The sequence below is a fragment of the Lutra lutra genome, chromosome 1 (genome assembly GCF_902655055.1).
Source record: "Lutra lutra chromosome 1, mLutLut1.2, whole genome shotgun sequence".
Taxonomy (NCBI): Eukaryota; Metazoa; Chordata; class Mammalia; order Carnivora; family Mustelidae; genus Lutra; species Lutra lutra.
Window position 1 is genome coordinate 218306709 of NC_062278.1, and position 26918 is coordinate 218333626.

At 56.2% G+C, this 26918-nt stretch overlaps 2 protein-coding genes and 1 long non-coding RNA gene across 8 annotated transcripts in view; 1 reads left to right on the plus strand and 2 right to left on the minus strand.

The window, feature by feature from the left end:
• Positions 1–2391: 2391 nt before the first annotated feature.
• Positions 2392–6050, minus strand: ZNF414 (zinc finger protein 414). 5 transcript variants are annotated; one of them, XM_047705260.1, is made up of 9 exons: positions 5926–6050; positions 4911–5223; positions 4480–4587; positions 4283–4388; positions 3434–3777; positions 3303–3353; positions 2955–3002; positions 2676–2849; positions 2394–2582 (listed from the first exon to the last, which is right to left on the minus strand). In XM_047705260.1, the coding sequence occupies exons 1-9, from the start codon at positions 5926–5928 to the stop codon at positions 2509–2511; spliced, it is 1221 nt and encodes a 406-aa protein (XP_047561216.1). In that variant the 5' UTR covers positions 5929–6050; the 3' UTR covers positions 2394–2508. The 5 variants fall into 5 exon arrangements, with proteins under 5 accessions (XP_047561200.1, XP_047561192.1, XP_047561208.1 ...); XM_047705244.1 differs by having other exon boundaries at positions 2392–2849; positions 4911–5220; XM_047705236.1 differs by having other exon boundaries at positions 2393–2849.
• Positions 6051–8155: 2105 nt separating this feature from the next.
• MYO1F (myosin IF) overlaps positions 8156–26918 on the minus strand; it is a 32808-nt gene continuing 14045 nt past the window's right edge. Inside the window, exons 13-28 of one of the 2 annotated variants that reach the window (XM_047705212.1) lie at positions 26521–26607; positions 25886–26053; positions 24609–24694; positions 21621–21702; positions 20197–20303; positions 19598–19696; positions 19353–19497; positions 13647–13761; positions 13384–13553; positions 12541–12686; positions 12056–12202; positions 11791–11939; positions 11228–11311; positions 10500–10695; positions 10244–10413; positions 8156–9573 (exon numbers count right to left, since the gene is read on the minus strand). In XM_047705212.1, the coding sequence (XP_047561168.1) occupies positions 9497–9573; positions 10244–10413; positions 10500–10695; positions 11228–11311; positions 11791–11939; positions 12056–12202; positions 12541–12686; positions 13384–13553; positions 13647–13761; positions 19353–19497; positions 19598–19696; positions 20197–20303; positions 21621–21702; positions 24609–24694; positions 25886–26053; positions 26521–26607 (2028 nt within the window). In that variant the 3' untranslated portion in view covers positions 8156–9496. The remainder of the gene's footprint in view (positions 9574–10243; positions 10414–10499; positions 10696–11227; positions 11312–11790; positions 11940–12055; positions 12203–12540; positions 12687–13383; positions 13554–13646; positions 13762–19352; positions 19498–19597; positions 19697–20196; positions 20304–21620; positions 21703–24608; positions 24695–25885; positions 26054–26520; positions 26608–26918) is intronic. The other variant, XM_047705221.1, reaches the window with a different exon arrangement.
• Positions 8186–22320, plus strand: LOC125086140 (uncharacterized). Its single transcript, XR_007123107.1, has 3 exons — positions 8186–8303; positions 20899–21053; positions 22155–22320. It is a non-coding gene; the product is annotated as an uncharacterized LOC125086140 (long non-coding RNA).

The window sequence follows — 26918 nt, forward strand, 5'->3', positions numbered from 1 at the left end:
CCTTCCCCGGGCCAGCCTGGCAAAGTGGGTGACTGCCCTCTCCTTCCATCTCCCTTCAAGACCGACACTCCAGGGCGCCCTCTGCTGGGCAGAGCTGGGGCCGTAAGAAGACAACTCTGGTGGGTGGGGAGGGCCCTCCCACGATCAGTTGGCCAGAGGGAGGGCAGGGGCTCTGGAAGCCTATGAGAGACACTGGGAGATGTCCCAGTTGAGCTGAAAAAGTTGGATAGGAGTTGGGAGGAGGCAAGGGTAGGAAGTTGCTTTTGAAGTGAGCAGGGTGCACAGGCCACATCATGATCCAGCTCCCTAGGCCTCTGGGCACTCAGAGTAGGGTGCTGTGGGGTCGGGGAACACTGTCCCCAGGAGGGGCTGTTGCCTTTACATGGGTGACGGCGGCGGGGTGGGGAGTACCTGGACCAAGATATTGGCCTTGGGACCGTCTGGAAATGTCCTGAGAGACTGAGAAGTAGCACTGCCTGGATTTGGGGATGGCTGAATGGCAGGGCCTGATGGGGAAAGGACGCTGATATCTTGAGACAGATTGGGGTCCTGGGGGAGAGGGAACCCTGAACCCTGTCCCTGGAGATGTGGGAAAAGGGGAAGGTGCCCTTTGGACCTCACTCCCTGGGTTTTCTTATAGACCCCACCTTATGGGAACCGTCCTCAACTTCTAGGGTGGTACGGAATCAGTAAGGGAACTGAACTGGGCCTGGCTCAGTCATCTAACCCTCCAAGCCTCACCTTCTCTAGCTGTAAAATGGGCCCCTTGACCCCACCTCCCTCCCTTCCGGGGTTCTCCGTTGGGGGTGTCCTAGGCAGCCATGGGTTTGGTAGCCATAGGGATGTGAATCACAAACATTTCCCAAGCCCCCTCCTCCCTCCCCAGTCCCTGTTCGAATCTTCACAAGGACTCCAGAGGGTAAGAAGCATCCTGACACCCATCTTAAGGACTAGCAAAGTGAGATGCAGGGAGGTTGTGTCTTCTCCAGGGTCACAAAGTCCTGGTTCCAGAGCTTCCAACTGGAAGAGGAGAGCTCACGGGGCTGGAGCCCCAAGGTCCCCTGATGGCCCAGCTGGTCCCACAGCAGGTGCCGAGTGATACTTGCCTCAGCGTGGGCCCGAAGTACTGGCAGAACAGACACCTGGCCTGAGCCAGCTGAGTCTCCGCTACAACCCCATCAATGACACCGCAGCCCTGAAGCCCAAACACAGGCCGGTGGGCAGGCAGGCCCCTGAGTGTAGGTGGGCTGATCCTAAGGGCACTCAGATCAGCGCCCCCCTTCAGGAGAAGCAGAAGGGCCTCTAGAGCTTGGAGCTGTTAAACTGCAAGGTTAGTGAGTTCTTGCTCATAGAAGGTCTATGTTCCCCAGGAAGAGGATGATGAGGAAGAGGAGAGGGATGAGGGAGTAGGTGGGGAGATTCAGGATGGAACCTTGTGGGTTATTAGAACAAGGCCTTCATCCAGAGAGCCACGGGGAGCCACTGAAGGCGACCAGGCAGGCACGAGAAGAAACCCGTTTTCAGTGGTGTTCAGACTTGGGGGGGAAGGACAGGAGAGGTTGCTTCAGGTACCGGGGTTGGGAGCGGGGGAAGAGGGTCAGGGGCCTAAGCTAAAGGACCCCGGGCTGGACGGGAGCAAGATGCAGGAAGTAAAAGTAGCTTCTGAGGGGCAGCCGCCAACAACATGCGTAAGACTTCCACATCCCGGAGGCTTGGCTCACTGCGTTTTGGTGACAACAGGGCTGGGACAGCAGTGTGGCCCCAGATTTTGAAGCTTGACCCGGGACTGATTTCCCATGAAGGGAAGAGGAGATCCTAGTGGCTGGAAGGCAGAGAGGGGAGGGGTGAGGAGGGAGGAAGTCCAGGATCCCCAGGGTTGGCTTTGACCCGCCCTCTTCCTCAGAGCTGACACAGGGGCAGAAGTGAAAGCAGGCAGCCAAGAGGAGAGTTTGGAGGGCAGGGACGAAGACCAAACCAGAGCCCCCAGGCTGACAGTGCCCATGCCTGGGGACCCTGGCACCATCACCTCAACCTTGTCACCTGTGTGTCACCTGTGAGTCTGAACTGGCTTCAGGAATGTGGGTGGGGGGTGGCTCCAGCAGGGCCAGCCCCAGTACTTTCTCAGAACCAACCTCCCAGCCTGTCCTGGGACTTACTAAAAGCGAGGTTTCCATCCCATCTGGTTTCCGGAAATGGTGGGACAAGACAAGGGGCACCGGCAGTCTCAGCTACAGCTGAAGAGGGTGGCACTGAACTGGAGACCTGGGTCCCAGTGTCAAGGTGAGGGGTAATAGTGAGGTTGAGGGGAGGCTTGTCGCCTCTCAGGGTGTGCGCACCCCATGACTGCTAGACTGGCCGGCTATGCATCGGAGGGGCAAGGGACCCAGACACAGCACAGGCTGGCTCATCGCGCGTCCTTTATTGTTCCCCCTCCCCTGCCCCATTAATTACAAAACTACCCCCATCCTACAGTCCAACTCCCCCCCCCGCTCCCCACCGCGGCGGGATTCAGAACGGCGAGAAAACCGGACACTCCCCCTCTGACAGCAGCGGAGACACCTTGGGTGCAAGCGGGACCGGGTCTGGGTGGGGCAGAGGAGGGGTCGCCTGAGCCTCGGCCCCGCCCCTCGCCTCGGGGGCCCCGCCCTCCCCACTCGAGCGCTCCTCCGCCTTACCCGCCCGCGCGTCGGGGCGCGGCTGCCCGGGCCCCGGAGCCGCGGGGGCGATGGGGCGGTGGTCCTCCAGATGCAGTGTCATGGCGGGCCGCGAGGCCGTGGAGAAGGCGCACTGCATGCACGAGTAGCGGCCGCGTGTGTGCTCCCACACGATGCGGCTCGGGGCCGCGTGCCCTGCGGGCAGGCGGGACCCCGTCAGTCCCGGCCACCCCCAAGGATGGTAGACGTGGACGAGTGCGGGTCAGACCTTCCCCCGCCTCCCCATCAGCTCCCGGGCACCAGGCTGGTCTGGCCTGGCTGATCCATTGCTCCCGAGCGTGTTCCCTCCTGTAATTGGGTGGGGGGGGGCGCACTAAACTTGACTTATCCGAATCCCCCACTCCCGTCCCTGGAACCACCGCAGGGCAAAGGACTTGTGAAGCGGGCGCGGGTTTTACACGGAAACGCCGGCGCAGATGAAGGCTCAGGGGCTAATAATTTTTAAGGCAAAATTTTTGTATTTCGGGGGTGGCAGCTCTGGCCACCTGGGAAGGGGCGGGCAACGCTGCTTCCCAGCATCCCCTGGGCCCGCAGGGCGCAGAACAGAAAAATCCCCTCCACCCCTCCCTGGTGGTCACCTGCACGCACCTGAGGGCGCGTCGGAGCCGCCCTGGGGTCTTCGCGGGCTGCCGCCGGCACCTGAGATAAACGGGCGGATCAAGGTCAGAAGTCTGGGTGAGCCCGGCTCACCCTTCAGGCGGCGCTGTTCCCACACTCACCTTGGCTCTTTTTCCAGACTGCGGCGCTGGAGGCGGGCGGCCCGGGCGCCGCGGCCAGGAAAGGGCGCAGGCGTGGGGGACTTAGGCCAAAGGGCGCGGGGTTCAAGTAGGGCAGGAAGGGCCCGGTGGGGGCAGGGGCGGGGGTCGTGAAGGGCTCGAGCAGCGGGAACGGCAGGCCGGGCGCCGAAGCAGTGTCGGACTCCGGGGGACGCTCAGGCGTCGGTGGCTCCTTGTCCAGGGCGGGGGGTGGCGGCGGGGCTGGGCTCTGCGCATGCTCGGCGCAAACATGCAGGTGCTTGAAGAGCGAGCGGTGCGTGCGGAAGCGCAGGAGGCAGTTCTCACACCTGGGGGCAGGCATAGGACTGGGCTGGGTCTCCTGGGGGGCGAGGGTAGGGCCTATCCGATGCTACCTGGGGAGCCGCCGCACGAGGGTGGTAAGGGAGCCTAAGGCCCAAATCACAGAACCCCCACTTGCGTGGGGGAGAAGCTTGCTCTAAGCGCCCCCCAATGTGGCCGCGACCCTTCCGGACCCCTCCGGGTCCTTGCCCTGGGAAAACGAGGAAGGAAGTCTGAATTTTGACTTAGGTGGCCAGTTTTCTTCTAAGAAGGTCAGGAGGGACGGGATGGAGACACACACGACATGCCTCGCCCTTTCCGAGCTCCGCCCTTCGAGTGTCTGGGACTCGCTCCAGTAACCAGTCTCTCTTTGGAGGCAGGTAAGGGCCCGAGGCCACACCCACTGCCAGACTCACCCCCCCACCCCCACACCCTCGACTAGGAAGGGAGAAAGGCCTGGACCCCAGGTAGTGGCAATCAAATCAGGGGTAGTCGGGATAGTCAGTGTCTCACTTGAAGTAGCGGTTGGGTTTGTAGTGCAGTTTGCCATGTGCCACCAGTTCCTGCATGCTGGGGAAGGTCTCGGTGCAGCTCAGGGCGGAACAGCGGAAGAGCTTGCCTGGCAGGGATGAAGGACAGAGGAGTGGAGAGGGATGGCCAAGGCCGGCCTGAAGGCTCTCCCTGCCTCCCACCCCCTACTCTGGCCCTACCTTCCAGGGACTGTGTGGGTGGGCAGTGGGTACGCAGATGCTGTGCCAGGTCTCGAACACTGGGGAAACTGAGACAGCAGCCAGGGCTGGAGCAGGGTATCTGCTTCCCTGCAGGATGCACGGAAAGGGGGGTGTCACCCACTCTTCCCCTGGCCACATGTCGAGTTCTGTCCCAGAGAGGCATATATGAAGCTGGAATTACCCTACTGGTTTCTTACCAGGGCCTTTACCATCTGTTTCCCCCACCAGGCGGAGCTGCCAGAGAGCAGGGGCTGGGTTGGCTGGCTCATCATTGTAGCCACAGCCTGGCTTACGCTTGGTGCTCAGTAAATGTGACTCCCTCTAGATGGGGCCCAAGTCTGGAGATAATCTGTATTCATCTTAATTGTTCCAAGGCCTGTGAGCCCCCAGAAGGCTCCATCACAGATCACCTGGTTGTTGGCGTCGTCTGGGAGGCCTCAGGTCCTCGCTGGTCCCAGGGACGGTGCTGGTCAGGCCAAGGCTGGATCCAGGACCGGGCTGAACACTGTCTGGGGCTGAGGGGGCACCCTGCTGGGTCCCCCCAGGCCCTCCTCGGTCCCACGCTGGGGGTGTGGATGCCCTTTCAGGGCCTGGCTCCTCCCCCATGGAAGAGGAAGTGGCTGCTGCTGCCGCAACTGGGGACAACACCTCCTTGTCAGTCTCACTGAAGCTGGGCTCTGCAGGGGCCGGCATGTCCGGGTTGGGCCCCGAGGGTTCCTCCTCCTAGTGGAAGGAAAAGGCAGGGAGAACCCCTCTGGGCCCAGGTCGGCCTGGGCCAGCCATGGGAACCCCTCCCACCCCGCCAAGACCTGTGGACATTCCTGAAGCAGCAAACGCCCTTGAGAAATCACCCCGTCAGCCCCAATCCTAAGGAGTCACCATCAGGGGCGGGTAGGGGATAAGGGTGGACTGAACCTCCTGTGTTCCATCCTCTGGGAGGGAGCTGGGAGGTGTCCCAGCTGCAGAAGGGCGCATCTGTCAAGAATTACTCCTGTGAAGGCAGCAGTCCCTCGTCCCTAACTTGGGGGCAGGGCCGTGGCCTACGGGGTGCGGGCGGGGCGCAGGTTACAAAGACCAGGCTCCGAACAGGGCGCCGCTAGGAACACCGTGGAGAGGCCAGAAGGGATCAAGCGGACTGTCTCCGAACGGAAACACACCCACCCGGGCTGCAGCTGGGCAGCCAAACCCGGAGATGCTAGGGGCCCGGATGCATAAGGAACAGGGGCGGAGCCTGAATCCTGTAGGCGTGGCCCAGTCGAAGCGGGGCCAGGAAGCCGGGGGTGGGGTGTTCCCCAAGTGACAGCCAGCGACGGGCGAAGGCCCGGATGTGGGGGCGGGGTCGGCCGGGCGGTGCGCGTGCGACACGGCCGCGCCCCGCCAGCACCCGCTGGTTCGCCGCGCCCGCACCCGCGACGCCGCGCTCACCATCCTCGACCCGGCTCAGCCTCTTGTTCCTGCGGCTCCTGTGGCTCCGGCTGAGGCTGCGGCGACTCCCTGGGCGGCCGCGGGCTCGTGCTCACGTCGACGCCATTTTCCGCCTCCCAGCTCTCGCGAGACCGAGGGCGGGGCCTGCGCACAGCGCCCCTAGTGGGGCGGGGCCTTCGGGCTGGGTCCTCCTGGAGGAGGCGGTGCTGCGGGTTTGCAAGCACAGCCTTTAAAGACCCTGTGCTCAGAGATCTTGAGGAAAAATCCTTCCGGGCCCTTGTTGTCATCTGCAAAATGGGTACCTTTATCCCGTCCCGTCACCAGCTCTTAGCTGCTCTCCTTTTTGAAGAGGGAGTGTTGATTGGGCCACCTCGAGAGAAAGTGGCAGTGATCGTGAAAATTTGCAGTGCACTGAGTTCTGAAGTTGGAATGGGCTCCCTGTGATAGCCAGGGGTCGGAAGCAAACTGCTTGTCTCCGGACAGGTGTAGCCTAAGGAGGGAGACCCCTGGGTGGACAGGCCTGGAATAACTCACCTATCCATCCTACATTCCTTGAGCGCCTACTGTGTGCTAGGCGTTGGGGACTCAGAGGACAGGACAAACATCCTTGCTCTCAGGGGCTTGCTCACATTTTAAAATGGGGAAACAGACGATGAGTCAACAAATCCAGAAAACCACCTTAGTGTTTTAACTGCTACAAAGGAAAACACACACACACACACACACACACACACACACACACACAGAGGCACACACAGGAAGGAGGGAAGTCTCTCTGTGAGTTGACTTTTGAGCTGGTCAGGAAGATGTGAGCAAATGGAAGGTCAGGCGACTCTGGGAAGTGGATAGCTGTACAAATGTGCGAGGTGGGGAGGGACAAGCTTGTCTTTCTCAAGGACCAGTAAGGAGATCAGCTCACTGCTGGAACAGAGTGGAGGCAGAGTGTGGAGGTCAGAAAGTGAACTTGGTGCAGGGAGGGTCACACAGGACCTCATGAACCATAGAGAGGAGTGTGGTTTCTATTCTTACCATTGATGTATTTTTAGCAGGGGGAGGTCCACCATCTGATTCCTGGTTGTTGTTGGGAGGATGGGCAGTTGAGGGGGATGGGAAAGTGAATCTTTGATCTCAGGTCTCTATAAGACATTAACGTTCAAGAGGTATCTTGCGTTCTGGCAAGTGTAGACTTTATGTACAGTGTATTTCCATCTGTGTACAGAAGAGGTACCCATGTGCCTTTATATGTGGAGAATACCATTAGAAGGAGACATTAAAAAAGTGGGGAGGGGAACAGATTTTTTAAGTGAGGGAGAGACAGTCTTTTCATACTTTGTGCTGTTTGAATTTTTTAAAAAAAATGTGGTTTTGGGGGCACCTGGGTGGCTCAGTGGGTTAAGCCTCTGCCTTTGGCTCAGGTCATGATCTCAGGGTTCCAGGATCGAGCCCCGCATCGGGCTCTCTGCTCGGCAGGGAGCCTGCTTCCTCCTCTCTCTCTGCCTACCTCTCTGCCTACTTGTGATCTCTATCTGTCAAATAAATAAATAAAATCTTTAAAAAAAAAAGAAAGACTTAATTTAAAAAAATGTGGTTTTGATGATAATGAATACAGTGAAAAGCTCAGTAATCTAAAAAAAAAATAATAACAGATCATTTGACACAGGGTGGAGGTGTGTTTGTGTGTGGAGAGGAGGCTGGTGCAACCTGGGGAAGGGTGGGGTGAGGCCTCAGAAGGACACGGACCCAAGGAAGGGAGAGGAGAGGCCAGGCTTAAGAAATTCTCTAAGTCAACAGGATGTGGGGCTGTGGAGTGGGCAGGGCCAAGGTGATTGAGGTTTGCAGTCTGAAGATGCTGTAACCTAGATGTGACACCCAGAAGGCCCTACTTCCTGTAAATGGGGTGACCACCATGGCGGTGGGGCCCGAGGGCTGTACCCCAAAATGTCAGGGCAGGCAGACTGCATGGTGAGTGCAAGGAGAGAGTAGGGAGGTGGAAGAGGATGCCCCAGTTCCTCTTTAGCCCCAGAGAATGTCCAGTTGATGAGGTTGGTGGCTCCTGCCCTTTCTCCCCAGCCTGTTCTAACATCTAAGTGTTGCAGAGAGAGGCATACACGGGGGTGGCTGGGCAGTGGAGGGACGGAAATCAGAGATGGAGGAAACCAGGGACATTCAGGGGAATGGGTAAGTGCTTCTGTATAATGATTGGTGAATAAAAGAGCTGTTGAGACCCAGTGGCAACCTTGGGATTTTTTTTTTTTTTCTTTTTTTCAGCCACACTCAGCTTCCCAAGGTAGGGACAGAAGAGAGAGGGTTCAGATCCTGCAGAAGGGGCTACTGGCCAGTCTTTCTCTGAGAGCCCGTCTCCCATCCTCCCCGGCTGGGTAGGTGTCCCCTGCCTGAGTTCTCCTGTCACAGCCTGGATCGTTGTATGTGGCGTTTGCCATCAAGATCTGCTGACCCCAAACCCTTTTCTTCCTTCTTGCCTCCTCCAGCAATGCCCACTCTCTCTCTGCGTCCCCTTCCCCTGCCCCAGCCCCTGTCCCTTCTCTGACCCAGTCCTGACCCCACCGGCTTGGCTCCGTCTCTCCCAGACTGACTGCTCCTTGAGGGTCTGAGCCCAGAGTGGGTGTCTGTTTGGAAAGTTGGGATACTTAAGCCCATGGCAGGATCCCCAAAGGCTCAGACTCCATCACTGGCTTGGAAGCATCTGGGGAGACCAGTAGTGAGGCTGACCCCCTAAATCCATGGCAATAGATGCGGAAAGCCAGGGCCCTTGCATATCAGAACCGGTCCTGACCCCAGGTGAGGGAGGGCTAAGAAGGCACAGACACGGGGCGGGAGGAGGGGCAGGTGCAGGGGCCAAGGTTGGCCCAGACTGGATGGTGATGGGCCATGTGGGACCTGCCTCCTTCCTCAGGGTCCAATCAGGTCACGGATGGCTTTGGGGCCCGCAGATTCAAAGCTGACAAGACCCCCCAGGCTATTTTCTACAGGAAGGCTGGGATGCAAAAGGCCAAGAGCAGGCAGGTGGGACAAACTCCATCTTTGGGAGAGATGGGGTGGGGGTATATACGAGTTCAAGCCTTGGCTCTGAGGGATCTCGGGCAAGTGACAAAACTTCTCCCGGCTCCCAGTTTTGGAGTATTTGCAGCTTCTCCCTCAGCCTTGTGAGAAGGCAAATTAATTCACACTTTCACCTGGCAAATGTTTATTGCCTTAGTGATGACAGAAGAAGGGGAGTCTTGCTTGTCAAGGTGTCCCCAACTGTGCTTGGCACTTTGCCGACAGGACATTACTCATTTATACTCACAAGGCAGCTGGGAGGTAGATTCATGCTGTTAGCCCTGTTTGACACAGGAGGCAACGTGTGTGACATGGGGGAGGCCAGGGCCCTGTGGGGGCTGCGGTGGTGACCCCCAGACCCAGGGCCTGAGTTAGGCTGGGCTGGGCTGGAGGCCACTGGGCTGGACCTTCGGGCTAATGCAGCCAAGGAAAATGAGGCCCTCGCCAGCGGGGCCTGGTTCCCTGGTTCCCCCTCCTGCGAGCAGGCAGGAGGCAGAATCTGGGCCCCTTCTCAGATCTTCTCCACGTAGTTTCCTGGGAAGAGGCCCTCCTGGCCATGCAGCCGGCCTTTCCACCAGCCTGAGGCATCTGTGGGTGAGAAGGGAGCGTGAGGCAGTGTCCAGCCCACCTAGGAGAAAGCCTTCATGCTGGCTCCCTGCCTGTTTTAGTCATTGCCACTGGTGTGGCAGAAGGCAGACGTTGAAAAGAGAACTGTCAACAGATGGAAAGGAGGGAGGGATGGACGGACAAGTGGTTTTTCTTGCTACTACCTCACACTCTGTCATGTTCTATTCCATTCTCTTGTGCTCGTCCCTCATCACTTTCTATAGGTGCCTCCCCTCATTCCCCATGATGGACCAGTGAGTGACCCCTTTGGGGCTCCCCATTTACCCACAGAGGATGCTGCTGAGTCCCAAGCCCCTCTGGGTGGGGGGCAGCCCAGTGGAGTAAGGTAGGAAGGTGGCCTGGCCCATCCAGACAAGGGGTGAGGTAGGTTCTGCTATTAGCACTGTGCTCGACAGGAGAGAAAAATGAGGCCCCAGGGATTGGTCATGCTGCTGGGAGGCCAGGCCCCCAGTGTCCTAGGAGGGAAACTTCAGACCCAGACTTCTAGCCTATGCAGTCACCGGCTCGGAAGAGCATATCTTTAGTGGGCGCTGGTTGTTTCTGTTCTCCTTGGGAAGGGTGTGCAGGAATGGGGTGTTGCCTAGCTGTTTCAGGGTTCTGACTCCTCCCCTCTATGGCCTGGGACACACACCTTCCATGAGGATCTCGATAACCTCGTTCACATTGAAGCTCAGCTCGTCCACATCTTGGCCCACATACTGGTACAGTGCCCGGCACCGCGGGCCATGCATCCGAGGTTGGGGCTTGGGTCGGCCAACACCCGGCTCAGGTCGCTGCCCCACACTGCGCTTTCTCTGCATGCTGTGGGCACAGGGAGGCGTCATCACAGCCCAGACACTCCCCTGCCCCCTGTCCACCTCCTGGGGCTCTCACTGTAACTCACTTACCCTGCCACACCCTGGTCAGGCACGTTAAGGAATTCTGTGTTGTGTTCCGAGGGGGGCCTTGCCCGGGGGCGTCTACTGGCCCTCAGGGCTGAAGATGGAGGGCCCCGGAAAGGCTGCTGGGAGCCCCTTCCAGATGTGATCTCCAGGGGCAGGGGCCCACTTCTGGCAGAAGGAGGCACCCCATTGTGGCCCAGGCCTGTTGCAGGAGGAAGAGTGGGAGCATTTATCAGGGTGAAGGTAGCATTTGGGGAGGACTTAGCTCCCAAGATCCCAGGCTGAGGGAGGAGGCAACCAGTCACATGCTCAACACAGCATGGTAAGGACTGGTCCAGAGGGAGGCTCTGCAGGGGTAAGATTTCCCCCATCCTCTTCTGTAGGTGGGTCTTGGAGGATGAGTAGGAGCTCAAGCTAAGTGAAAATGTGCGACACAAGAGGAGTAAACAGCCCAAGCAAAGGCTTGGAGATAAGAACAAATTTGTTAAACCGACAGAGTAAGATGTAGCTCCAGTGACAGAAATATACGATGGGAGGAGAGAAAGGTTGGTGGTTAGCTGGGTTTGGCTTCTGAAGGACTCTAGATCCGACTAAGCTTAGTCTGTAATCTGTGGAAGAGGGGGAGCTGTGGAGAGTTCTAGGCAGAGAACAGAGTGGTCTGCTCTATCTGTTGACAGCTGGCGTGGCTTGGGTCTTGGAGCACACAAGAGGCAAGGGAAGACACGTCGCCTCACCTCTGGGAGGCCCCGGGGCTGCCCGGGTAGGGGCCTGGGCTGACCTTCGAGGTCTTCCTTGGGCCATTCCCTTCCGTGTAGGCTCTGAAAGGGGAAAGGATTTGGGAATTTGAGTGAGGACCACACCGCATCAGGCTCTTGGCCCCGCCCACAAGTCCAGTCCACTCTGTGGCTCCGCCCCAGACTCCCCCCGCTGGTTCCCTGGCTGTCCCATCGACCCCGCCCCGCAGTTACTGAGAAGACTCTGCCCAACAAGTGGCTCAGCCCCCCAAGACCCACCTCTCTTTGGCCCGGGTCTTCTAGGTCCGCCCACTGTTGGGAGGGGCTATTGGCATGGCCACGCCCCCTCAACGTTTCTCTCCCAATCATTGCTTACCTCGCTGACCCTGCCCTCTCTGTAGCTGCGTCCTTCCCCTTACGTCTTTCTCTACCACCCCTCCGTGGCCCTCACCCGCTCCGGGCCGACCTCAGTGGCTCCGCCCCCACAGCCTTAGCCCCCTCGCTGGCCCCGCCTCCTCAGGCCCCGCCTCTTTGGCTCCGCCCCCAGCTCTGCGCAGACTCACTGGAGCTTTTGGGCAACCCGTCGCCCACGCTGACTGTGAGGGACCGGCCGCTAGCCTTGAGCATCGCCACGTCGCCGGAGCCACGGGAGAAAGTGACACTGCGGGTGCCACCTCCCCCCCAGCCCTCCTTCTTCACTCGGAACTGTAGTCTGTGGGGGAGAGGAGGAAGCTGCGGGGACGCCCACTCCCCAAGCTGGCCGGGGCCGCGGGGCGGGAGAGGGGGCGCTGTGCCCAGCCCAGCCCGGGGACGGGGGCGGGGGCGTACGTGTCGCTGAAGGTGAGGGGCAGCGCCCTCCGCGCCGCCTCCTCGAAGCGCTTGCTCAGGAGGCTGACGAATTCGGTCTTGAAGACGGTCTCCAGGAAGCTGTCGGCGGCGTCTTCTTGGAGGATGAAGAAGTCGTCCTGCCTCGTGCTGGGGGAGGGGTGGGAGGGAAGGCAGGTGAGGGGGGCAGGACTGACATGTGAGGTGCGACGGGGACGGTCGGGTGAAGGGAGGTGAGGGCTGATGCAGGCGGGGGAAAGGCCAGAGGTGGCGGCGAGGAGCTGGGGAAGGTGGTCCCAGAGAAGCGTCAGGTGAGGGGACAGGTGCTCTTGGCACATGAGGATGAGTGTGGGGGCAGGGGAAGGTGGCAGGTAGGGCCAAGAGAGGGTTACGGGTATAGCGGTACGTTAGATGGTCTGGGTGACAGATGGGGTGAGAAGTGTGAGGGCAGATGAGGGCGACTGGGGCCGGGGAGGACCTGGCCTCACCTGAGGGAAACTCCCCGGAGGGCCTGGATCTCCAGCTTCTTTTTCAGGACCTCACGCACCTGGCCCTTCTCTGGTCCCTTCTTCACCTTCTCCCGTCCGATTATATACACACACTTGGGCGTCAGGATCAAGTCCCTTTTGATGGGCTGTGAGGATGCAGGAGCAGAGCTGGTGGCCAGAGCTCCGGGCACGGGCCACCTGGCTCCAGGGGATCAACCTCAGGCAGGGGAAGGGCAGGTCAGCTGAGTGTTTCCCTCCACGTGAAGGTATATGAGGAATTGCATTATGTAAGAGATAGGAGGTTAAGTATGGGTATATTGGCTAGGGAGGGATTCCCGGGCCAGGGAATAAGTACAGGAGAGGTGGATGCATAGCTGCTGGATGCCCAGGCCAGATGAGAGTGTACCTGGGCACAGGTGTATCTGGGCCAGATGAAGATACATCTAATTGACATAACTATCTAGACTGGCTGAGGGTATACCTAATGGAGAGGTGTGTCCAGGGCGAATGGGGGTGGCCCTATGGTCAGGGCTTCCGGGCGAAGGAAGTGTATAATTGCAGACAGCTGTGTCTGGCCAGGTGACGGTATATGCGAAGGACAGGTGTGTTTGGGCTCCATGAGGGCCTGCTTAATAGCAGACGTATCTAAGCTAGTTGCGTGTGTACCTGTGCACAGGTGTGTCTGGCCCAGTTGAGGGTGTATCTGTGATCAGGCAGGTGTATCTAGGCTAGGTGAATATATACCAGTGGACAGGTGTGTCTGGGCCAGCTGAGGGGGCGCCTCTGGTGGGGTTGCCAGGCTGGGGCCAGGGTCCCAGACGCGCCCACCTGTTAGAGCCTCACCTTGAAGCGGCGGTCATACTTGGTGACTGAGTCAGCGAAGTCCACGCGTTCCCTCTTGCCTAGGAACTGACGCAGCTCCGGCCGCTCCTCAAGCCCTAGGTAGTCCCCGACAAAGTTCCGATTAATGCTGTTCCGTCTCCGCTCCTTCTTGTTCAGCAGGATGTTGGAAGCTGTGGGGACACCGGGTCGGGGGCAGAGGTTGTGGCCTGGCTCCTCCAAGTCCACCTGTCTCCACCCTGAGCCTCCCACCTGTGGCCTCTCACCTTCCTCCCGCATCTCCTCGTACTTCCGGACTGCCACATGGCGCCTCCAGGCCTTCTGGATGGTGCGGGCAAAGCCATCGAACTTGCGCTCTCGCATCTCCTCCAGAAGGAAGAGCTGGGTGAGAGGGAGGGGCGGTGGGTCTTTCTCCAACCCCACCTTGCCCACTTGCTTTTGCTTACCAGCACCTGCACACATGCTTACACACTATGGCAAATATTTTTTTTCTTCCCAATGACTCGACCCAGGGTTCCCTCCAAATATGGAGCACAAGCCCCCACATTGTGGGCCGGTCTTGCAGGGTTCAAATCCCAGCTCTGCCTCTTCCTAGCTGTGTCTTGCCTGAAGTGGTGTAACATCACTGTTTCTCACACTGCTAATCAAGTTATGGCATGTCACCCATGTGAGGTGCACCCTGATTTCAGAGACGTTAGAAACGTGAACCAATGTGCATCTTAGAAACCAACAAAATACTGTAAATATGAAAATCTGGCACACAGGACTGTGATGTACCTGGAGACCAGGTAGTTGTATAGTGCACAACCTGCACAGCCGTACCTGGCAGCCCTGGAATAGAAGCTTTTGCAGAGAGCAGACTTTTGAGTCCAGAGGGATCTTAGGGTATAAACTCTATTAGAGCAAGTCAGAGTTGAAATGCCATGAAGGATGTCCCTTCACTTAAAATAAACCGTGAACATATCAAGGAAAGGAGCCTACTGGATATGAAAACTTATAAGTCTATAGTAATAAGAACAATGGGGTGCTGACTGCAGAATAGAACAACCTAGTGGAGGGGCGCTTTGGTGGCTCAGTGTGTTAAAGCCTTTGCCTTTGGCTCAGGTCATGATCTCAGGGGCCTGGGATCGAGCCCCGCATCAGGCTCTCTGCTAAGCAGGGGGCCTGCTTCCTCCTCTGTCTGTCTCTGCCTGCCTCTCTGCCTACTTGTGATCTCAGTCTGTCAAATAAATAAATAAACTCTTTAGAAAAAAAAAAAAAGAACAACCTAGTGGAATAGGACAGATGACTGGGGAATGTTGTAATTCAAACCAATTTAGTGATAAAAGGGACAGCACTGTCAATCAGGGATATATCGGAATGGGAAATACTGTAAATAAAATGAGTCTTTCTTTAGGAAAATAATTAGCACTTCACCCAGAGGGATTTGTTAAATACACAAATATCACATCACTGCTAAAAGCCTGGCTGTCTGCTTCGCTGACACCAAGATGGTTGATGTTTCCCAGAAACCCCAGGGTTCCTTGGGAGGACTAAAGTAATTCTGTAGATACTTGGCTCAAATGCACTTTAAAAAGTACGTTTGGAGGGGCATCTGGGTGGCTTGGTTGAGCATCCAACTTTTGATTTTGGGCTCGGGTCATGATCTCAGAGTCGTGAGACTGAGCCCCCATGGGGGAGGGGGGTCTGTCTTCAGCAGGGAGTCGCTTCTCTTTTTCTCTCCCTCTCTCCCTCTCCTTCTGTCCCTCCCCCCACTCATGCTCGCTCTCTCTTCCTCTTAGTTTCCTTCTGCCCCTTCCCCTGCCCATTCTCTCTCTAAAATAATCTTTATTCATCTTTGAGAACTTTTTTTTTAAAAGATTTTATTTATTTATTTGACAGATCACAAGTGGTCAGAGAGGCAGGCAGAGAGAGAGAGGAGGAAGCAGGCTCCCCGCTGAGCAGAGAGCCAAAGGCAGAGGCCTTAACCCACTGAGCCACCCAGGCACCCCCATCTTTGAGAACTTTTAAAGCTGTGGGTGTTTATAAGTGTTCACGAAAGGTGGGGATCTTTTCACCAAGAAGAAATCCTAACCCCACCAAGATTAAAGCTTCACGGCCTGCAGGGAATCTAGTGGAGTTTCCATATCCCCTTTGTTTCTCAGACAGATATTCTCTGGGTCAGTGTGTCTGTGTGCAAATTATGCCTAAGTAATGCCTCATATAGGGTGTCTGGAGGACACATAAGTACATTCTGTACTTTGCCGAGAGGACGTCAAGTATGAATAAAGAACTTGCAGAAGTGGGGGTCAACCAGGAGTCCTCTCTGCCTTAGCTGTTTAGGGCAGATGGGATGAGTGTCCTGCAACCTTGTTATTTCTGCTCAGGAAGGGTATTCATTTTCAATTTGGGAAAGGAATCTTCCTGTCTACAGAGTTTAAAATTCATCTCCTTCTGGGGTGTCTGGGTGGCTCAGTCGATTAAATGACTGACTTTGGCTCAGGTCATGAACCTGGGGTCCTGGTATCAAGCCCCACATTGGGCTCCCTGATCAGTGGGGAGTCTGCTTGTCCCTCTCCCTCTGCCCTTCCCCTGCTTTGGCACTCTCTCTCAAATATATAAACAAAATCTTAAAAAAAAATAAAATTCATCTCCTTCAGGGCACCTGGGTGGCTCAGTCAGTTAAGCGTCTGCCTTTGGCTCAGGTCATGATCCCAGGGTCCGGGGATTGAGCCCTGAGTCAGGGTCCTAGCTCAGCAGGGAGTCTGCTTCTCTCTGCCTCTCTCCCTGCTCGTGCTCTCTTTCTCTCTCTCTCAAATAAATAAAATCTTTTTAAAAATAAAATTCATCTCCTTCATGTGCTGAGGGCAGAGTTGCGTGTGGTTAAGGTGTGTGAGATGGGCCCCAGATCTGAGGTTAACTTAGTGTACTGGCTTGAATAGTGTTTCTCCCCACCCCCAAATTCATGTCCACTGAGAAGCTGTGAATGTGACCTTGACTGGAAAGAGGGTCTTTGCAGATGTAATAAAGTTAAAATGAGGTCATACTGGAATAGGGTGGGCCCTCAGTCCAGTATGACTGGTGTCCTTCCAAGAGGAACATTTGGACCCTGACACAGAGGAGGAGGCCATGGGATGACAGGCAGAGACCAGGGTGATCAGGAATGGCAAGGACAGCGGGCGACCACCAGATGTTAGGGAGAGTAAAAGATTTTCCCTGGAGACTTTAGTGGGAGCATGGCCCTGTTGACACCTTGATTTTGGATTTCTAGCCTTCAGAAACACGAGGAAATTAATTTCTGTTGACTTCAGCTATCTAGTTGGTGGCACTTGTTACAGTAGCCACCGGAAATGAACACGCCCGGCATGATGGGCAGTGAAGGCCAGCACGTGCGTAAAACATCAAGGATATTTTGAGTCCATGTTTATAAGACACAGATTCCAAGTCAGAATCATCCTGGGTAAGTGCATTTGTGGTTGAGAAAGTCCCCAACTCCATTAGGGTAAGTTAATTTGATCAATTTTGATACAGCCCAGTTATAAACAGTCATAAAACTGTTCCCATGTTTGTTTCTTCTGTTTTCATTTTACTAAAATGATTCTCATTGGGATCAGTTTTGTCCCGGGCAAATTTTCAGCCTTTCTTTTTTCCTTACAAAATGTTTCCACCAAGTTTTTCCCTTTGCGAACGTCATTATTTCCAGCCAGTTCATCTTCCTCACCTCAAAGTGTGCAGACTGCATTTTTGGGTCAGAATTTGATTTTACCTGATATAGTCTTAGCCAGTGCTAGCTTTGTCTATTTGCTTTTTTCAGGGTCAATTTTTAAAAAATTAAAAAAGGTTTATTTGAGAGAGAATGAGAGAGATGGGGGGAGGGGCTGAGGGGAGAGGAAGAGAGAGTCTTCCGTGGACACCGGGCTGAGCTCAGAGCCCAAAACCGGGCTCCATCTCACGACCCTGAGATCATGACCTGAGCCAAAACCAAGATTTGGGTGCTGAACTGACTGCGCCACCCAGGGCCCCAAAGACTGTTCTTATTTCTTGGAGCAAATGCATCTATAGGGAGAAGGTCTAGAGGTAGGTACAGACAAGTTTGGGGGACCAAGAAGAACCTGAGCACCCAAGACAATTTTCTTCTTTCTCTTCCTTCCTTCCTTCCTTCCTTCCTTCCTTCCTCCCTCCCTCCCTCCCTCCCTTCCTCCCTTCCCTTCCCTTCCCTTCCTTTTTCCTCTTCTTCCCTTCTCTTCCCTTCCCTTTTCCTTCCCTTTCCTTCCCCTTCCTTTCCTTTTCCTTTTCCTTTCCTTTCCTTCCCTTCCTTTCCTTTCCCTCTCTCTCTCCTTTCTTTCTTCCCCTCCCTCCCTCCTTCTCTCCCTCCCTCCACTTTCTTTCTCTTTCTCCTTCTCTCCTCTGAGTCTCTTTCTTTTCTTTCTTTCCTCTTTGCCCAACGTGGGATTTGAACACATGACCCTGAGACCAAGAGTCACACGCTCTACTAACTGAACCAACCAGTAGCCCCAGCAATTTTTGTAGCAGTGAAATCTCCAGAGTCTCCTCTCCACTGTGTTATGTGTCTGGTTTGATGAGGGAACAGTCACTTGTAAGTTACAGTAACGTCAAGGGAATCATCTAGACAATCCAGTTGCTTTCAAGTCCCTGAGGGGCTGGTAGGGCAGGTGCTCTGACCATGCAGGCGATGAGGCACCTAGCCAGCCCTGGGCAGGTGGCCGCCCTTTCCCCAGGGCTCCAGCTTGGCCCAGGCTGGGGGACATAAGATTTGCATGGGAGTGTGTGAGCTGGCACATCTCATCCAGACGGCCAGCTCCCGGTTTTCTCTCCAGTGCTCTTATAGAAGCTGGTGGCCAGGCAGGCCACCCAAGGGGATTCCTTGCCCTGCCTTTTTATTTATTTATTTTTAAAGATTTTATTTTTAAGTAATCTCTACACCTAACGTGGGGGCTTAAACTTCCAACCCTGAGACCAAGAGTGGCGTGCTCCACGGACAGCCAGCCGGGCGCCCCACCTCCGCTTTGGCCCTGATTTTTGTTCTCCTTGTCATTGTTGCTGTTTAAAAGACTCCCCCCGCCCCAGGTTTATTGCGATGTAACTGACATATAACATTGTGTAAATTTAAGGTGCGCAGGCCTTGATTTGATACAAGTATACATACATATACACATGCATTTGATACATGTACATTGCAGAATGATGGCCTCCTGGGCTAGCTAGCTCGGATGGCTGCCATTTCTTTTTTTGTGGTGTGAGAACAGGGGAGATCTGCTCGGAGCAAGTTCCCAGTCTGTAGCACAGCACTGTCAACGACAGTCACCATGCTTACAGTAGGTCCCCAGAACAGATCTGTCATTGTGACTTCGTTTTCTCCCTGCAAGCAGACGCAGCTTCACGTTGGTGGCCTTCCCAGACTTTTGCTAAAAGGCTTAGAGCTGGTGCGGTGCAGGAGGGATGGTTTGTGCATGGAGAATGCGGAGTCAGGTTTGTCTGCGGTAGCTCAGGGCCTGGGGCAGGTCTTGGGATCAGCCAACCACGGCTTTGACGAGAGTCTCAGACTCAGGGACTCAGTGTGCTCACGAAGGAAGGAAGGAGGGAAGAGGTAAGAAAACATAGGAGAGGAGAAAGCACAGGGCGACGTTAGGGGAAAAAAGGAAGAAAGTCGAAAGACGGACAAGTGACGTTCTGGAGAAGCTGTGAGGTCTTGCCCCTTGTGGGTTACGTGTTTCCGCATCTGCCTCCTGGGCCCTGTGCCTGTCCGGCTAATTCGGGTTTTCCTGAGCACTTGCTACCTGCCACACCCTACCTAGCGGACTTGCTGTTTTGTCTGAGCCTCACCCCCATCCTGCAGGGGGCTACCACTCTCCCCACTTTCCAGATGGAGGAACAGAGGCTCTAAGGGGGTAAGGCAACAGGCCCGAGGCGTGAAGGGGCCTGAAGAGCCGGACCCGCGCCCATGCGGGGATGCAGGTGTCTCTCACACTCACCGACTCGGGGTTCTTGACAAAGACCTTGGTGCTCCCCATCTGGTACTGGTCTGGCTCCATGTTGACTGCCCGGAGCAGGTGCTGGACCCCCTGACGTTCATCCCCACGCCACTGGGGCCACGTCTCAGGGGTCAGGATGGCGTACCTGGAGGCAGAGGGTGTGGGAGGGTTTGGGGTGCATGTCTGTGCTGGCGGTTCCTCTGCGGACTGGCGGTGGGGGCCGGGGGCAGGCGGGGGAGCCTCACCTCTGCAGGAACTTGGAGAACTGGCGGCGGTAGGCGAAGCCAGCCCGGCGCACCCTGATGTTCTCCTTTAGGCCTAGGTACTCCACCTGGTGCTTGACCCTGAGGGGGAGGCAGTGTGAGTCTCCTGTACTCCCTGGTCTGGAGTGGGGGTGGGGGGAGGGGGCTGCTGCTGAGCTGGGCTGGGAAAGACAGTTGTGAGACCTGGGGGTCTGGATTCGTGCTGGGGACAGTTTGGGTGGGGGAGGGTGTGACTTCAGTGTCCAGGAGTCAGTTCAGTGGGGTGGGGGCCTTCCTTCTAGGGGGAGGGGTCTGTGTGAGTTCCAGTTCCAGGGTTAATTCTAGGGGTGTGTCCTAGGGTTTGGGGACAGAGGGGACTGTGCTAATCCCTGGGTCACTCTACACTCGGTTCTGCTCATCCCTGGAGTCCAGGGATCTTGGTCAGTGCCAGGTAGAACCCTGGGACCCCTGAAGAGTTTTGCGTTGGTCCTAGGGGTCAGCCTCGCTCAGTCTTGGAATGGGTCCCATGACTCTGGGCGGGCTCTGGGAGGAGGGTCGGTCTGGGGGGACAGTGTGGGTGGATTGGTGCCCCTGGTGTTCACCTGCTCTCCTCCCAGTCACGGGGCTTCTTGGTCTCGTTGGGCTTGATGCAGCGGATGTAGTGGGGGGTACATCTCTTCAGCGTGCCCACCAGGTCATTGGCTTGTTTCTGAGGTGGAGGAGAAGGAGGGGATGGGTGCACAGATGGGACCCTTGGACCCTCTCTCCTCCCACCCTGAATACAGGCCCAGGAGACAGAGACACATTGGGCTGGCTCCCAGGGAGCCACGGGGCCCAGCGTCCCTGGTCTGGGCATTCTTCCATTAGTGCACACCATGGGGACTTGATATTGTGGGTCTGCCTGATCCTTGGGCCTCAGACCAGGAGCTCTCCTGTCTGCAGCACCCACCACTTAATCTGGCGCCTAGCAAGTGCTCAGCAAACGTTTTTTGATAGAGTAACAGAGCTCTCAAGAGAGCATGTTGCATTGACCATTCCTGCCTGTCCTTTGAGGGGAGTACTTCTTTGGAAGTAGACTGGAGAGGGTGGCCTGAGAGACCTTGATGTGGACTGTGGCTCTGCTGTGTGATCCAGGCCAGTGACTGCTGCTCTGAGCTTTGGTCTCCCCAAGCCCCAGGTGCAGCTAGTCCCTTATCTGTAAAGTGTCCCACGTTGGCTGCCTGCACTGGCGAGTGCCCAGTGTGGGGTTATGAAGAGATTTTTAGAATGGGACACCCAGTTGACAGCAACATTATTCACCATAGGGAAAAGGTGAAAACAACCCGAGTGTCCACCCGTGGAGGAATGGATGGGACAAATGAGGTCCATTTATAGCTGCAAGACTTCAGCCTTCAAGAGGAAGGACGTCCTGACACCTGCTTCAACATGGATGAACTTTGAGGACATTTTGCTGAGTGGGGTAAGCCAGCCACAGAAAGACACATCCCACAGGACCCCACTCCCAGGAGGTCCCCAGAGGAGTTCCTGTCCACAGAGACAGAGGGGAGATGGTGGGAGCCAGGGCTGGGGCAGGGGGTGGGGAGTCCGTTCTTCATGGGGACAGAGTCTCAGTGTGGAAAGATGGAAAGTTCTGGAGAAAGTTCTGGAGACAGTTTGGGGAGCTGGAAAGTTCTGGAGATGGAGGGTGGGGGTGGTGTGCTTTATGCCGCCGAGCTGTGCACTTAACGATGGTTGAGATGGTACATTTTATGTAACTTTGACCACAATTCAAATTAAAGTGGCAAAGAACCAAAAGACCAAAACATTATTAAGATGATGGTTCACTTTTGGATTTGAGAGTCGGGGGGACTCCAAGGAAACCAGTCCAGCCCCTACTAACCCCAGAGCTGGAAGAAAACTCTGCTGCACAGAGGGTGCCAGGGGTGGGGGGCAGAGGCCCCGGAGGCATGAGAGACAGACGGCAGAACGAGTAGAGAATAGTCCCCAGCCCTCCCCAGGCCCAGCTCCTCTCCTGCCCCAGGCCCACCTTGATCTTGGAGCCAGCCGTGCTGGGGCGACCCTTCTTGTCCACATCCAGCTTCTCAGGAAAGAGCATCCGGAGGAAGGCCCTGGGCAGGGGGCGGGGGGGGACAGGAGGAGTCAGAGGTGCAGCTGAACCTTGGGTGCCCTCTCCCAGGGGAGCACGGTTCTCCCTGAATGTGGGGGTATGACGGTGAGAACCGGAGAGACGCTTTTGTCCTTCTGGTTCCTGGATCTATTTGCATCGTTCCTCCTGCCTCTCCGGCCCGGCACGACTTGGGGAGCACGTGAAATAGAACACAGTTCAGCTCAGTAGGAACATATCTCGTGTGCTGCAGCGTCTCAGCATCTCGGGCTACAGGAGCAGGTCCCCGTGTAGGAACGATCCCACACGCACAGGCTCGCACGTGTGAGCAGAGATACAGACGAGGGTGCTCGCTGCCCGCAGTAGTCCTAGATGGGCTCAGTCTAACTGTCCATCACCAGGGGATTGCTTCCACACGCTTTCTCTATTCACTATTCCCTCCCTCATCGCCTTCAGGGTCTTCCCTGACCGCCGCAACACAGAGTGAGCACACTGCGCATCCAGACATACTCGGGAGGGAGAAGACGCTCTGGAAGGAGAGAATGGGGATGGCTGCACGGCATTGGAACGTGCTTCATGCCATTGAACTCTACAACCCAAAATGGCAATAAGGGGGCGCCTGGGTGGCTCAGTGGGTTAAAGCCTCTGCCTTCGGCTCAGGTCATGATCTCAGGGTCCTGGGATCGAGCCCTGCATCGGGCTCTCTGCTCAGCAGGGAGCCTGCTTCCCCCTCTCTCTCTGCCTGCCTCTCTGCCTGCTTGTGATCTCTGTCTGTTAAATAAATAAATAAAATCTTTAAAAAAATGGCAATAAGGGAACTTTATACTGTGTGTATTTTATCATAATTAAAAGAAAGTAAAAAAAAAAAAAGAGTGAATGATGCTCACGGCACACTCTAGCCTTTTATCAACTCAATTTTTCTATCTAGTGGTCTCCCCAGTGGACACCAGAATCACCAGGAGAGCTTGCGAGAACATGGATGGCTAGGCCCCTACCCAGTTCCTCTTGAGTTTCTCATTCACACGTCTGGGCTGGGGCTCAGTCATCTCTAACAGGTTCCCAGGTAATAACTGCCGCCGATGGTCCAGGAACCCTACTTTGAGAACCATGGCTCTGTGCTTTCCAATATGGCGGCTCCTGGTCATACTGGGTGAGGCCCTTGAGACTTGGCCTGTCCAAATCATGGTGCGCTGGGAGTGTTAAAATGCATACCAGGTTTCAAAGACTACCACAGCATGGGGCAAGAGAATATGGTTCATTCCTCCATAATTCATTCATTCATTTGTAATTTTTATATGATGTAATTTTTATATGATACCCGAAATGATATTTTGGGTATATTGGGTATAAGAAAACATTTTTTTTAAAGAATTTATTTATTCATTTGACAGAGAGAGATCACAAGTAGGCAGAGAGGCAGGCAGAGAGAGAGAGAGAGGAGGAAGCAGGCTCCCTGCCTAGCAGAGAGCCCGATGCGGGACTCGATCCCAGGACCCTGAGATCATGACTTGAGCCGAAGGCAGAGGCTTAACCCACTGAGCCACCCAGGCCCCCAAGAAAACATTTCTTAATGTCACCTATTCACCTTTTTACTTTTTTAAAAAATTTATTTAAGTTATCTCTACCCGCCCCCACAAGGTGGGGCTCAAACTCACGACCCCAAGATGAAGAATTACCTGCTTTTTATGTTTTTAACTGTGCTTATTAGAAAATTTAAAATTACATGCTGGGACACCTGGGTGGCTCAGTTGGTTGAGTGTCTGCCTTTGGCTCAGGTCATGATTCCCAGGTGCTGGGATCAAGTCCCACATCGGGCTCCCTGCTCAGCGGGGAGTCTGCTTTTCCCCTGCCTGCTGCTCCCCCTGCTTGTGCTCTCTCTCTCTTTCTGATAAATAAATAAAATCTTCAAAAAAGAAAATATAAAATTACACATGTAATGGGAATAGGGATCGACTGCAACTTGGTACGAGGGCTCTTTTGGGTGTGATGCAAATGGTCCCAGTTGGGTAGTGGTCATGGTTGCACAGCTCTATACATTTCAAAAAAAAAAAAAATGGCTTCTGAAGTTGGATGTGTTTTATGGCACGCAAGTTGTACCCGAAGAAGGTGGTTTTCAAGTCGTGATGTGCATAGCTTGGATTCTACGTGGATGTGAAATGCAGCAGACCGCGTGCTCTAGACCGCAGAATCTCAAACTCAGATGTGCCCATGGGTCTGGAGGAGGCGCCGGGGACGCTCGTTACAGGGCAGACCCTGATGTCCCAGGTCTGGGGCCAAGTGCATTTGTACCCAGCTAAGAGGATGCTCCTGTTCTTGGCCCAGGAGTCAGATTTCAGCCTTTTACTGGCCGCGGTCTTATGCCTTTCATGCGATGCCATATTACTATCTGCCCTTTTTCCTGGTTCCATGCCTGCTCCCCACTTGGCTCTCCACTCAATGAGGGCCCCTGTGTTCTCTGACCTGTTCAGTCTCCATCCCCACCAGTCCCAGGAAATGGTGCCCAGCACACGGCAGAGCTTGAATTACATTTGGAGGTTAAAAAGGCAAAAAATGGAACCCAGTGTGCAGCTGTGGTCAGGGAGATGGTCCATATGTGTCAATACAGGAAGAAGGCTGGGTGCGGTGTGTTCTCATGGTGCACCAGGGGACACTGTCTACACCCCGCATCAGCTGGGCTTGCACAGGGGAGGCCTGGACGGGCCATAAGGAACTGCCCCTAAGGTTCTCCTTACTTCTTCCTGTGGACCTCGGGCTGCTGTTGAATCAGAACCAGTCACTAGAAACAGGCTGTCCCTGCAGACAGCCACCCACACAAAGCACGATGGTAGCTCCTGGGAAGATGGAGAGGGTCCTGGCCTCCCCATCCCGCTCTGCCCCGCTGCCCCAGCTTTGTGCCCAGAGGCCACTCACTGCTCACTGGTCTGCATCAGCTCTATGAGGTCAGAGAAGAGAACGTCCCGGTTCCGCTCACAGAAACCGTTAACATCATAGGAGACCTGGAGGGAAACAGTGTTGGGGGGAATGAGGGGCTGAAGCCTGGGGTGCTGCTTACATCCCAGGTGGCCGGGGGTCCCGTGAGGGCTTGCCCTGAGCTGACCGAATGGGGGTGGTACCTATGGTTCCTAATAAGGGGCAGGGGGCTTAGGGGCGCCTGGGTGGCTCAGTGGGTTAAGCCTCTGCCTTTGGCTCAGGTCATGATCTCAGGATCCTGGGATGGAGCCTCACATCCGGCTCTCTGCTCAGCAGGGACCCTGCTTCCCCACCCCCATGCCTGCCTCTCTGCCTACTTGTGATCTGTCAAAAAAATAAAATCTTTAAAAAAAGGGGGGTCAGGGAGCTACTGCATTGGCTTGGGGTCCATGGAGGTCTGATGTTCAAGTGCAGGTTGGAGGTCTGGGGCTGCAGCCTAGACACGGGGTCCTTGCGGGGTCTGCTGTTTAATCTGAGCTCAGAAGGTCAGATTGAGTATGTTGTGGTCAGTCGAGGGGGTGGGGTTGGTGTCAGGAGGGTTCCAGCACTGGCTGGGTGGGATCCACGGGGGTCTTCCATCAGGCTTGTGGGCTGGGTCTGCATCGAAGGTGGGGGCTCTCCGTAGTCCTGGGAGCTGCTATTCCTTGGCTGAAGGAACACAGGAGCTCTAGCCCAGTTTGGGGGCTGGGAGATCCCTGGGGACGTCTGCTGCCACTTGAGGTCAGTGGGAGAGTCTACAGTCCTGTCAGTGGGGGAGGAGGACGGTGGCCCAGGGTCAGAGGCCAGCGGATTTCTACAGTCTTTGGTGGGAGTCTGCAGGGGGCTCGGGCCCATTTTGGAGGGCGGTGGCTCACAGCTTGGGCCTGGGGTCTTTGAGTTTGGGTTAGAAGGCTGTGTCCTGAGTCAGGGGGTGTGGGGTTTGCAGCTCATATCGGGATGTGGGGGTCTGTTGCCCTATGTGGGGTCAATGGGAGGGAGTTTCTGTCCTATTAGGCGGAGCTGTCCTGTTATTAGGGAGAGCTGTGACCTCGGTGGGGGTGGCAATGGGGGTTTCCGCAGCCCCAGCTGAAGGACCATGGTGTGTGGGGGGGCAGGCCAGTTCCTGGGGGTCGGTGGGAGGGCTGGGGAAAGGGGTCGTGGAGTCCTGCGGCTCTGGATGCAGGAAGTTGGGAGGCCGAGCCCAGGTGGGACGCGCTGGGGGCGGGGCACGGGCGCACCTTGCCGGCGTAGTGGTGGATGACGAAGCCCGAGCTCCAGCTGTTGAAGTGCTCGTGGGTGCCCACAGCCGCCTGCAGCTTCTGCAGCAGGGTCTGGTCGGCGCCGCCGCCGGTGGCATGCATGGTGGCGCACACGTCGTCCAGGACGCTCATGATGCCCGGGGGGCTCTGCGGGCGGGGGAGAGGGGCCGCGGCTCAGCCTTGCCGGCCCCTCCCCTATCCCCGAACTGGGAGGGTGTGGAGGCTGCGGGGCAAGCGAGGGGCGAGATCCAAATACAAGAGCAAAAGTGGGGGTGCTGACGGTATGGGGGGCTGTGGTGGAAGCCTGCTGAGGGGCGGAGCGGGGTGAGGAGCCCTGGAGGACCCATGCTCCTTTCGGTTCCCCAGACGGGGACGACCTGGTGGGGGACCTCCCAGGACTGACACCTCTGTCCTTGAGCAGGCCGAGCTGGGGAAGGTTCGCTGAGCGGACAACACAAGCGGTGGGCCGAGAGGGTGGAGGAGGTGGCCGACCGGGTGTTTCTGTGTGCTCCCGGCGCGGAGCGGGATGGGGTAGGGGCGCTAACCCACCCCCTCCTCTCCCAGGCCCAGCTCCAGACCCAGCAGAACGCGCGCGGAGCCGGGCAGGTCCTCACCAGCTTGTTTTCAATGAGGTCGCAGACCACTTTGTTGTTGAAGTACTGGATGGGGGTCCAGCGGATGCCCTCTTGGACATACTCCTCCTGGGGGCGGCAAAGCGGCCGGGGTGGGGGTGGGGGTCTGGGCAAGGACGCAAGGGTTTCTAGAATGCATGCTTCACAAGGGTGGGTGAGGGAGGTGTGATGGGTGTCTCCCTATATCTCCCCATCTCATCGCCCTCATCATCAGTGGGGCAGACTGGAACAGCCGCCCGTCCTGCCCTTGACCACAGACAGGAAGGAGCCAGTGCATAAATATCCTGGCTCCGTTGCTTCTGGGGTGGCCTAACCCTGAGTTCCCTGCTAGAGTGTCCCCCGGGGCTCAGCGGAAATTGGCCCCAATTGCCTGCAGCATA

Coding starts and splice junctions, on each gene's coding strand:
- ZNF414 (XM_047705236.1), bottom strand. Junction 4,389..4,479: donor ACCCACACAGTCCCTGGAAG/GTAGGGCCAGAG, acceptor CATCCCTGCCAG/GCAAGCTCTTCCGCTGTTCC. Junction 3,003..3,302: donor CGGCTCCGACGCGCCCTCAG/GTGCGTGCAGGT, acceptor ACCCAATTACAG/GAGGGAACACGCTCGGGAGC.